At 44.5% G+C, this 12,395-nt stretch overlaps 1 protein-coding gene across 2 annotated transcripts in view; it reads right to left on the reverse strand.

Annotated features, from left to right (window-relative positions):
- SVEP1 (sushi, von Willebrand factor type A, EGF and pentraxin domain containing 1) overlaps positions 1–12,395 on the reverse strand; it is an 881,565-nt gene that overhangs the window by 256,061 nt on the left and 613,109 nt on the right. Inside the window, exon 31 of one of the 2 annotated variants that reach the window (XM_069240886.1) lies at positions 1,383–1,499. The exons of the other annotated variant lie outside the window; for it this stretch is intronic. Coding sequence (XP_069096987.1) covers positions 1,383–1,499 — 117 coding nt within the window. The remainder of the gene's footprint in view (positions 1–1,382; positions 1,500–12,395) is intronic. 2 annotated transcript variants of the gene reach the window in all.

Consider the following 12,395-nt stretch of genomic DNA (forward strand, 5'->3'; position numbering starts at 1 on the left):
ATTATGCAAACAGGGTCGGGCCCAGCACTTCAGTAAATGCAAGAGATGACAGACCTAGTGCTTTCATGAGCTAGAGGTGCTGACCCCTTATCCCCAATACCTCTAACAAGTGCAAACCCAGTTGAGTCCAAACCTGAGGAGAGTTGTCTCAAACAGCTAGCAGCCTCATTAGGCCTACTAATAAGAGAGGGGCATTTCATAGGGAATGAGCGGAGAAGTGAATTCTCTTGCTGAGATTTATCTGGCTGGACAAGCTGGACAGGCTCCTCAGAGCCACAAACCATCCTGTCCAGTTAATCTAGACCCTGCCATACCCATATGGGCCTCTCAGTTTCATTCCCAAAAAAAACAGTCATAATTTTCTGGACTAGGCCCTCATTTGAAGTCAGGGTAGGCACAGCAGAGGAATTGGTATAAGCGGCAAACCTACAAGAGCATGCTGACTTGAAGACCACACCAGTAATTGGGAGAGATGTATAGAGAGAGAATGGTACCCATACTGAAAGTCACTCAGTCACAGTTGCAAGTGGCAGAGGTTTCCTATGCACAGCACTCTGTGCAATTACCTGCTCTTGCTCCCTGACCCAGGGAGATGATTGTGGCCATTCAGTCACTTTTAATTCTACTAATATCCGATTGGGCTCCTTGTGCTCCTTGGGGTCCATCCCAGCTCTATCGCCGGGATTACACTGTCCCAAGCCAGTGGAAGCTGGGCCCTGTGAAGCTGGAGGTGGTTTAGGTCCAGAAACAGTCCTCCTGGTTAAATGTCGCTAACCAAGGGGCCAGCCACTGCTTTTTGAAGCCCCGTACTCTTCAAGCGCTGACTGAGAGCACAACAGGATTGAGCCAGCCAACTGCCTGCTAATCGCTGGCCTGACATGAAGCAGGCCCTTTGCCTTGCCGTCCTTCTCACCAGAAGCTCCAACAGGTGAAAGGAGTGCAAGGCAACCGCAGAAGTGAGCCAGGACAGGTGGGCCACAGGGAATGCAACTAGCATGCCAACGAGCAACAGCAGCGTTACCGATATGTGACCTCTCTCTTAGCGCCATAGCATGCAGCTGAGCCGAATAGCGAGTGCAGATGAGTGCATCAGCAATCAGCTGTGTGCTGCCATTCCTCATGGGCATTACCCTCTGGCTCTGTGGCTTTGACTCGGTTGCCATAGGTGTAGTGTGTCCCGGCTGCACAGCAGATGGTGTGGCTGCGGTTGTCCCATGAACCAGGACAGTAGTGGCCACAGTTGTTGGTGGTATGGGGCGATAGGAGGCTTGTGAAGGCACTGATGTCCATAATGAACAGGACTCTGTTGGATGTAGTAGATCTTGCAGTAGATCTTGTGTCCTTAGGGAGAGTGAGAGGCTAGGGGCACTGGTGACACCAACCTGATAGACCAGGCTGGTCTTGAAGATCATCCTCATGAGCAGGATTGCTGCGCCCACTGAAGGCTTTTGTTCTTTCCATCACAGTTGAGGCTGATGATTGAGATCTAGCGGCCTTACCTTGAATAAAGCAAAAACGTATTTATTACTAAAATGATTGCTGATTAAAATTGTTATTACACTTTTTCTGTTGAACATTTGGCCTTTAATGATGTTTATCGTGTCAAACTGGTCAACAATTATTTTCTAAACACTACTGATGGAACGAAGGTTCAGATTAACAATTTGTGTCATATTAAAATAAATATTGTGATAAAGATGCAAAGAGAAGTAGACATAGGCCCTCATTACAACCCTGGTGGTCCAAGACCGCCAGGGCTGTTTCAGAGGAAGCACCGCCAACAGGCTGGCGGTGCTTCCCAAGGCATTACGACTGCGGCGGAAGCGCCACGATCCCACCCCCGGGGCCGGCGGTTTCCCGCCACAATGGCCCCGGCGGTTGTAATCAGCCAGGGCAGCGCTGCTTGCAGCACTGCCCTGGGGATTACGAGTCCCCCTACAGGAAAAGGCTGGCGGTACAGGGAGCCGGCTCCTGTGTTGCGGCCGAGATCCCCGCTGGGCCGGCGGGCCGAAACTTGGTTTCTGCCCGCCAGGCCAGCGGGGATCTCCAAATGGCTGCGGCAGGAGTGCGGCTGCATTGGCGGCCTGAAGCCGCCCGCCAAGGTCATAATGAGGGCCTTAGTGTGTGTGAGCTGTGAAACCTAGAGTGTTTGCCTCTGCTGTCCCAAGGTACATGAAACTAAACCTTAGCAATACTGTGTGAAGTCGAATCCTTCAAATACTTGGCTATCAGTATTAATCATGATGAAAACTCCTAAGCTTCCTATGGAGGACATACAGTACCCCCTGGAACAAACAAGCTATAATCCATTTAAATATGTAGATTTACATATTGATTTTTAAACCAAAAAAACCCAGTGCTATAGTAACATTTATAAATCAAAACAACTTCTGGTAGGTAATATGCAGGTGTGATTTGAAGACATCTAGATTAGTTGATTGATCCCCTATCACTCCACTGATCCCCTTTTGTAGAGTAGGGTCAATTATTCAGATACATAGTGGAGGTGCAGCACGACACCTCAGTTCTTACGTACTATCTATGATTATTTTTCATACAAACTGACAAAACAATGTCTGAGTTCCAGGTGGCAACATTGTCCCTTCCACTAAAAATCTGCTGTTAGCAGAGGTATGTTTTATCACAGTCAAGTAAGGCGGTTAAACCACTCGTCAAAAGACACAGGCCACTTTGCAGGGCTTTTCAAAGACATATATACATTGCTCTCTTGCCACTCAATGTAGGAGAGCCGATTCACATGTGTGTGTTTTTAGAGGAAAAATGTGTAACTCTTGCACTTCTTAAGGCCCAAGCTACTTCCTGTTGTGTGTGAGCATAAAGTGTGCCAAGGTAGAGTTACTTAGCTGACATAATGACTCAACTTCACCATGACTCCACTTTTTCTTTCCTTAGCTTTTATGTATCATTTGAATCATGTGTGTTTGTTCTAAAGTCAGAAAAATTAATCATATACTCACATAATTTAGAGACATGTTAAATCAACGGCCAGACCTCGAACATTTGTGTTCTAGTGACATGGAATCATTTGTTCAGAGTTATACAGTACATTTGCATTTTGATATTGTAGTAGATCAAGCAAGATAGTATGTGCTACATGACTATGATTAGAGTAAGTAGACCTTAAAATGATTACTTGACAGATGTGGCTGTTACATAGGGGGTGTGCTTTGTTTTCCAAATTCAAGATCACAGCAGTTTGATTGAGTTTCCCATATGAGTTGGGCTATGAGAATTTTGCACCAGAGTGAGTAATTAGAATATACAGAGAATGAAATGAGCTGTGCAAAACATTAGGTACCTTAGTTGTGTGAATACGTTGGCATTATTGTAATGATATGCAATAGGGTTTAGAGGTGTAAGAGTAAAGAGATTGTGAATTAGTTATTGAGATACAACTAGTGTTTGTTCTTACGAATCAACACTCTGCTCTACAGTTCCATCGATGCCTTCCACATGAAATATGGACAACACCTTCGCTTCCTATGGCATGTGGGTGAGGGACCTGAGAGACCCACCAACAGTTGTCAGGACCCCCTGATATGCTATGAATATGAGGAAACTGACTCCTCCCCACAGAGCTTTTCACCGCTTGCAGATGTCCTCCTGTGAGCTTCTGGTGTTGGAGACATGAATTAGGCTCTCATTTCACTTCCCTGGTTTTTGGTTGTTGTCTGAACCAGTGCTACAAACAACGGGGCCTCAATTCCAATTTATTTTCTAATCCACCATCACAATTAACTCATTTTCAGAAAATCTGGAGGCTCTTCTTGCAGCCATTTTGGGAAATTTTAGAAGTTACGGAGCTATGCTACTGCTGGTTCATGATGTGAGCGGTAAATGGTTTGTGTGCCTGTTGTTGAGAAATCTGAGGGCATTGTTTGTGAATGTTGACAGATGTGTTTGTCAACATTGAGAGATATATCAGCCATCAGAAATCTTGTCTGCCATTGCTGTTCTCATTGCTGTTCTTCCACATGAGGGTTCCTCCATCCCACTCCGACGGCAGAGTTACTCCGTCACAACAGTGACAGATATCCCATCAGCGAAAATCGAAATCCCTTTTGATATAAGGGGATTTAGATTCCAGCAGACGTGATATCTGTCACTGTTGTGACCCATCCACCAAAATCTAAATCAGGCCCTACGTAAATAACATATCTGCAAGACAATACCAGCCATTGAAATATTACTTACTGAACTTTCAGTGGGTCCCTTCATTAGTAGAGCTCTATTAAGTGTAGGTATAATCCATATGTGTTAGGAGGGGTTTTCCTTTCTGTGAAGTCGGATAAGTAACTACATTGGACATTTTGGAATAATAATTTAAAAAATATAAATCTAATTTATTTATTTTAAAATTGTTTTTAGAGTTATTTGGTTAAGCTGTCCCATTTTATGCCATTTTGCATTAAATATTTACATTCATTCTTATTATTTGCTGTTATATTCTTGGTTTGTGCAGTACTTGAAAGCTGACTTTGACTTCCTGTATTTGTTTTATAGTCTTTTCAAGGTTCTTTTTGTATTGTGTACATTAAACATGGAAATACATTTAATTATTTTTCGGTTATGCTTACTTTTCTAAATTGTAATTTCCAATGGTTTCGTGAATTTGTTTTTTAATTTTGAAGAATTATTAAACTTACTTTCTTTCTAGAAGCCGTTCTATTGCTCATGTAGAGCGATTGTCTCATTTGGTGTGGGCTAGTAGTGCAGCCAAGTGTGTGTTTGAAGTGTTCTCTATTTATTCTAGTTTTAAATTATTTGTGTTTTCTATTTGGGAATTTGGTTTTCAATTTCACTGGTTAAAATTTTAGTTAGATAATAATTATTTTTAAAGACTACCTTATGTGCAGGGTTCTAATTAAAAGTTACTTTTGTGTGTTGCTGTGCTTGCTGTATTTTTTAAACATTTGTTTTATTTTGTATTGAAGTGTACTATTTTGTGTTTCTGTGTTGTATATATCTATAACAACATTATATTAGGCAATGCTATCGCTACTGACATTTTTGTTGTTTTGTGTATTTGTTTAAATGTTTTATTCATATTCTGAGAGTATATATTTATTTTTGTTAAACATTTTCTTCTTTTGAATGGTGTTATTTCTATTAACATTTTTGTTATTTCTTTAGAGGTTTGAGTAAGTTGATATTCTGGTTATCAGTGTTTGTGTATCAATATTGTTTACCACAATACTTTGTGACATGCAACCTATATGATACCTGTTGCACCTGGCCATTTTTGATGGATCATTCCCAGTCTTTTTGCCTCCTTCCAACAAATTTTTCGGACCAGTTTTTGTTGGATTCAGGACTCTGGGCACTTTACCACTGCTAAAACAGTGCTAAAGTGCATATGCTCTCTGTGTAAATTGTACTGTTGATTGGTTTATCCATGATTTGCATACTTGATTTACTAGTAAGTCCCTAGTAAAGTGCACTAGAGGTGCCCAGGGCCTGTAAATCAAATGCTACTAGTGGGTCTGCAGCACTGGTTGTGCCACCCACATTAGTAGCCCTGTAAACACGGCTCAGACCTGCCACTGCAGTGTGTGTGTGTGCAGTTTTAAACTGCTGATTCAACTTGGTAAGTGTACCCACTTTCCAGGCCTAATCCCTCCCTTTTACTAGATGTCAGGCACCCCTAAGTTAGGCCGTAGGTAGCCCCAGGGGCAGGGTGAAGTGTATGTTTAAGGTGGGACATATACTAGTGTGTTTTATATGTCCTGTCAGTGAAATATTGCCAAATTCAGTTTTCACTGTGCAAGGCCGATCTCTCTCATAGGTTAACATGGGGGCTGCCTTTAAATATCCTTGAAGCGCAGATTTCCTTTGAGAGCAGATACAAATGTGGAGTTTAGGGTCTCTGAGCTCACAATTTAAAATATATTTTAGTGAAGTTGGTTGTTAAATTGTCTGTTTGAAAATACCACTTTTAGAAAGTAGGCATTTTCTTGCTTTAACCATTCTGTGAATCTGCCTGTTTGTGGATTGTCTGTCTGGGTCAGTTTGACAGTTGGGCTGTTTTGCACCTCTCTAGACAGTGACACAAAGGGGGTGGGGGTGTAGCCTGCATATCCTGATGAGCCATCTGAGGTAGAGTGGAAGGAGGAGTGGTCGTTCACACCTGAAAGGGCTGTGCCTGCCCTCACACAATGCAGTCTCTAAACCCCTGGTGTGTGTGTGGGGCCTGGCCTAGACAAGGAAGGATCTCACAAACACTTGAGACTTTGGTTTGAAGTTTGCCGACTTCAAAGGCAGAAAGTGGTTTAAGAAGAAGATCCAAAACCCCAGACTTTTAGAATCTTTCTGGAATGAAGAGGAACCTCTGCCAAAGAGAAGAGCTGAAGAGCTGGAGGAAGAGTACTGTCCCCTTGCTGTGTTGCTTTGCTGGACTGGCCAGCAGTTGCTGCTTCTGCCTGAAAAGAGCGCAAAGGGTGAACTTTGCTGTGTGTCCTGCTTAAGGAAGTTCTCCAAGGGCTTGGAGTAGAGCTTGCCTCCTGTTGGAAGTCTCAGCGGCACCAAAGACTTCAGTTTCCTCGATCTGCAGCACTGGGAACTGTGTGTTTCGTGCTGTTCAAGAGGAGAAACCATTGTGACGCCGCCAATGAAGCTGCCGGCCTGCACCGTGACCTGCCAATGCCACACTGAGTCGCATTGCCCCACTTTGCACCGTGACCCTGGCCTCACCAGTGCTGTCATCGGACAACTTTACTGAGCCGCTGCTCGCACTGTGACCTGTGGGCCCCGGACTCCAGCATCGCTTGCTCACACCACAGCCTGGGCATCCCCATCGACGATGCTCCTGCTGACACCAGCACCGCTGCCTGCACCGTGGCCTGTGGACACTGCTCGTGAGGTTCACGAAGCACCGTTCCGCACCCCTGGCTTGAGCCTACCAAGGACACTGCTTCAGCAACAATGACAATTCTGCCTGTACCGTGGCCTGGTGACACCACATGTCACACCGCCCCGTTTCACACCACAGTCCTGGTATCACCGACGCTGCAGTCACCGAGCCGCTGCCTGCACCGTGACCTGTGGGCACCACACACTGCATCGTCCTGCTTCGCACAGCAGCCCAATGCCATCCACGCCAGTGCTCCTGACTTCATCAGCCCAGAGTTCGATCCCCAAGGCGTGTGACTTCAAGGGCCCAAAGGCTCTTGCACCGACTCCAGAACTGACACCAGCGACGCTGCTCTCCTGAGCTCACCTTGAGGATCACAATGCCTTGCAAATCCAAGGTACTGTTTGCGGGTCTTCCCGACACCATAGCTGGCCCGCCACTCCATGACCAGCCTAAATGGTTTGTTTTGTTGATCACAATGCCATGATAGCCCCAGGTGGAGTTCAAGGAAATCTTACAGAATTTATATCTTTAGCACTGTATGTTGGATTTGTAGCATTTTTGTCTTGCTTTTACACAGATAAATATTGGCTATTTTACTAAAACTGGTGTGTCCTTTTGTAGTGTTTTCACTTATTTCTGTGTGTTACGTGCAAATGCTCTACACATTGCTTCTGAGATGAGCCTGACTGCTCGTGCCAAACTACCAAGGGGGTGAGCAGGGGTTATCTGAGCAGATACTTCCCTTATCCTGACTATAATAAGGGTGAAAACCGACTGCCAATTTGAGACCACATTTCTAACAATACCATATTAAGGTTTTTGTTAACCTACAATAATATCATGTTCATTACAATGAAACACTAATACATTGCATTGTCAGTATATGTTTATTATTACGGACCCTACCCATCCTTTATGGATCATTTCTGTCTTGAATGCGGTATTGGAATGAAAGACTGAAAAAAGTCCTGGTGTCAAAATATATGACATTGGCTGAGCTTGTAGAGTATTTAGTGGAGTTAACTGTGAAGCTCTTACTGTAATGTAGGTCCACCATTAGAAGGGTGTTGATGAGTGATTTGGAAGTGTAGATGGATACATACTGCCATAGAAAACAATCAATCAGGAGAAACAGAGGAGAGTGAGTGTAGTGTGGAGATCCACAATGTTGATACAACTTAGTGAGCAGGAGATTAAAAAAAAGGGAGTAGGGGTGATGAATTTAGCGACATGAGGTATCTAAGTCTTAATAAAGTGGATTGTTTGAAAAACAAATGATGAGGATTTTGCAAAGTGGAATACACAAAATACTGTTCAGTGTATTTTGAATAATTCACCATGGTGATTAAAAGAACATTTTATTTTGTGAATAGGTAGTAACATGATTACACATGTCGGCCAACATGATGTGAACATTGGCCCATCAAACTAACGTTTATCTTGAGGATTTTGAGAAACCATGAGAGTTTCAAGAACACTTTGATCCCAGAGATCCTTGGTTTGCCCATTAGTTACATAAGCATGAAGTCATAATTTTGTGACACAAAATGATGGCAAGTCAATCGAAGTTGACAATACCAGATACCTGTTTATAGAATCAACAGCTGATTTGAAAATTAACTTTTTTGTATGTTCAAAACATGGCCCATATCTTTAGTTTATTAAATGTGATGGCCTCTCTTAAATGTAGATCTTGTAGTTTGTAACCTTATTGGTCAAAATGTAATTTGCCTACCTCTGAAACAGAGCATTTCTAATTTAAATTGTTCATTTTCTTCTCTCCTTTATACATTTATCCAGTTATTTAAAAAAATATGCTGTTTAAAGAAATTTACAATTTGAAAGAAAATGTTGTTGAACAAGTTATATATCTATGGTAACACTTTTTCTGTACTGTATCTAACCTCAGATTCCTCACCTCAGAATATACCCCAGGTGTCAGACTGCATCCAGACTATCTTGAGCAGTACCTGTGCGTGCAAGTAGGTGATGTTAAGCGGCTCTGTTCAACGTCATCCAAAATGGAAGTGACATTCACAGTGCCCATTTAATCGCCGGCCTGGCACACTGACACCAGTTTCTTTTGTGACAATTTACGTGCCAAAAACGCAGAGCCCTGACTGAATGATGTATGACTAGTGTGCAGGAACTAACAAGATCTTTTGGGTAAATAGCCTATTTTGTAGAACAGGGAGGAACAGTAACATATCTGCAGTTAGACAGAGTCTCAACCAGAGAAAGCATTACCGAAGGTGAGTAATGTTTTCTTCTGATAGAAACATCTAACTGCAGGTTTCTCACCCTAGAATACTCAAGCAATACTTCCCTGGAGGTGGGTCTGTGAACCAGCTTAACCCAAAAAGTCCTAAAGGACAAATGGGCAAAATGCTCATTGTCTGTCCAGTCAGTAGAGTTTCATGAACATGTGGAGTGACGCCCTGATTACAGCCTGACAGATGTCCAGGACAGATACTCAATGCACTACCGCAGTAGTGGCCACCTTCTTTCTGGTCAAAAGAGCCCACAAGCCTTTAGAAGGCTGCTTCTTAGCCAAAGGGTGGCAAATTGTTGTGTAAACCATAATTAAAAAAGGAAATGATCCATCTCTGAACTGCCTTACCTTTGTTCGCTCAAGTGAACCCAATGAATAGGTGATGGTTCACACTATGTTCCTTGGTAAGATCAAAGTAAAAGGAGAGGCCAAATAGAGCATCTCCTCCTCCTTGCAGGGGTGAGATGGAGTGAAAAATGTCAGCAGTGTGATGTGCTGGCCGACATGGAATGGGGTCACGACTTTTGTCAGGAGAGAGGCCTGGGTATGAAGGACCACTTTGTTTTGGTGGGAACAGATGCTGTAAGCCCTTAAGAAAATGAGTCTTGATGGGTGGATGAAATACAGAGGGATGATCTGGGAACTGCAAGAAGATAGAGATAGCAGACAGGTAAACATTAACAGTGCCCAGGGCAAGCCCTTGCCGGGCTAAGGATAACACAAACAATAGCACCTTCAACAGGGAAGCAGCAAGTGGATCAACATGTTGTGAAGCGCACCAAGACACTAATTCTTCCAAACAGGCATATATTGTCTTTGTCGAGGGATGACTGGCTGCAAGAATAACATTACAGATTTCAGCAGGAAGATTAAAGACATTCAACTTTCACCATTCAAACTTCAGGCATGAAGGTGAAGAGTGCACCGATTTGGGTGCAAGACGCTACTTTGCTGTTGCAACAGGAGAGGCCAGCTTGATCTCACGATGAATGCACATACTCAGAATTTCTGGATAGCTAACTCACCATGCCCCTTGCAGAGCCATAAGGATGATCTGTATCCAGTTGGGCCTGATCTTCTTGAGAACTCGGGGCAGGAGTGGTATCGGCAGAAAGGCATACAGGAGTCCCAAGTTCCAGTCTTAAGTGGAACATGTCTCCTAGCAAGAGATGCTTTGAAAAATCCAACAAGAAAAACTGCTGACATTTCACTTTCTGATTGAACCAAGGTTTTCCCTATTCTTGGAAGAAACCTTGTACTACCTCCGGATGCAGATGCCATTTCTGGTTGGTGAGAATTCAACGGCTAAGTTCATCTGCCCTGGCATTTAGGAATCCCGCCAGGTATTGCCTGACCAGAAGGATGTCCTGACATTCCTGCCATGTTCAGAGGTGCAGGGCCTCCTCGTGCAGGGCCCATGACGTCACAATACCACATGGCTGTAATTTTGTCTGAGGACACCTCAAACAGCCCTACCCTGAACAATGGTAGATAGAGTTTCTGGCCGAGTGGACATCCCTCAGCTCCAAAAGGTTGATATGGAGCTGAGATTCTGCCAGAGACCAGGGTCCTCTGGTCTCCCCCTCTCCCAGGTGGCTGCCCCAACCCTGAGAAGCTACATCAGTCATCACTGTCAGCTCCTGGTGGGGAATGGAGAGGAGTATGTCCCCACCCAATATCTGGACTAGGTCAAAGTGATTCTCCTGGTTCTATCTCCACTTGGACAACAGGTCCCACTGCAGAGCCTCCATGTACCATCTGGCGTGATTCACCAGCAGGATGCAGGAGACCATCAAACCCAGCAACCTTAGAGTTACTCTCACTGAGATCCATGACTGAGCCTGAAAAATCAGGATCATAATCCAAATGCACCAGACTCTCTGCTCCAGAGGGTAAGGAGTCAGATGAAAGCGAGTGTCTGACAAGGACTCAAGTGTGACTTTGACATGTTAATAGTGTACCTCAGTAAAAGAATAAGGTTCACCATAGCCTGGGACTAGGCAATGGCTGCTTGGGGCGAGCCCGCCTTTAACAGGCAGACATCGAGATAGGGGAATTCTGGAACCCCTGATGTCTGTAGATGTGCTGCAACCACTGCCATCACTTTAGTTAACACCTGAGAGGCACTGGTGTGGCCAAAGCAGAGCACAGTGAACTGGAAATGGTCCTGGCCTACCATTAACTACAGCTAATGGTTGTGGGCCTGTATGACAGGAATGTGGAAATACACAACCTGGAGGTCCAGCGCTACCAAATAGTCTCCAGGATACAATGCAAACTGAGCATCTTGAATTTCTATTTCCATAGGAAGGCATTGAGAGGGCAAACATCTAGGATCAGACGAAAACTCCAGTCTTTTTTGGCACCAGAAAGTAGTAAGAATAACAAACATGTCCTACTTCTGATGCTGGCACCTTCACAATGGCTTCTTTGGAGAACAGACTCTCCTCTTCTTGGCGTACCAAGGAGAGATGGTTCTCCGTCAAAAGTGCTGAGGATGTTGGCAAGTGCAACTGGGTTTCACCAAATGGAAGGGAAAAACCCTGCAGTATGATTTGAAGCACTCACTTGTCGGGGGTTATTGCTTGCCACTGGGGCAGGTGGTGCCTGATCCTGCCCCAACTGAATGGGTGTGCTGCGCTGAGGGCCCATTAAATAGGTTTGGAGGCTGCGGCAGACGGAGGGGAGAGAACCGGACAGTATGCTGTCCTTGGCCATGAAAAGACTGTGAAGCCCGCTGGCCTGACAGACAAGGTGGGATTGTGAGTATGCTAGAATTCCCAGTCACAGCCACAGAAGGGGCAAAAAGGGGAGTGTTGTTGTCAGGGACCCCAAGGAGAGACCTAGGGATCTGGCGCTAATCTGACTCTCCTTAAAGGGCTCAATTTCTGTGTCAGCCTAACCACTGAATAGGCAGGAGCCATCAAAAGGCATGTCTATCAGGAAATATTAGACATCCCCTGAAAACATAGATGATCTCAGCCAGGCATTGGCTGCTGAGTGCTAATGTTGAGGCCAGGGCCGGCCTAGTGAGTCAGTGGTATGCCGTCTACACTAAATGGTGAACTTGCTGCATCCTTACAATCTAGCAATGCCTGATTCAAGATGGGCCCAGCCTTATTCCTAGAGCATGAGCAGCAGGTGCACAACTGAGCCCCACAAAGTATGAGTGCATCTGCCCAAGAGGCAAGCAGTGCTCACCATCTGCAATGCCAGGCTGGTGGAAGACAAAATGGTCTTGACACAGGA

The sequence above is a fragment of the Pleurodeles waltl genome, chromosome 1_2 (genome assembly GCF_031143425.1).
Source record: "Pleurodeles waltl isolate 20211129_DDA chromosome 1_2, aPleWal1.hap1.20221129, whole genome shotgun sequence".
Classification (NCBI taxonomy): Eukaryota; Metazoa; Chordata; class Amphibia; order Caudata; family Salamandridae; genus Pleurodeles; species Pleurodeles waltl.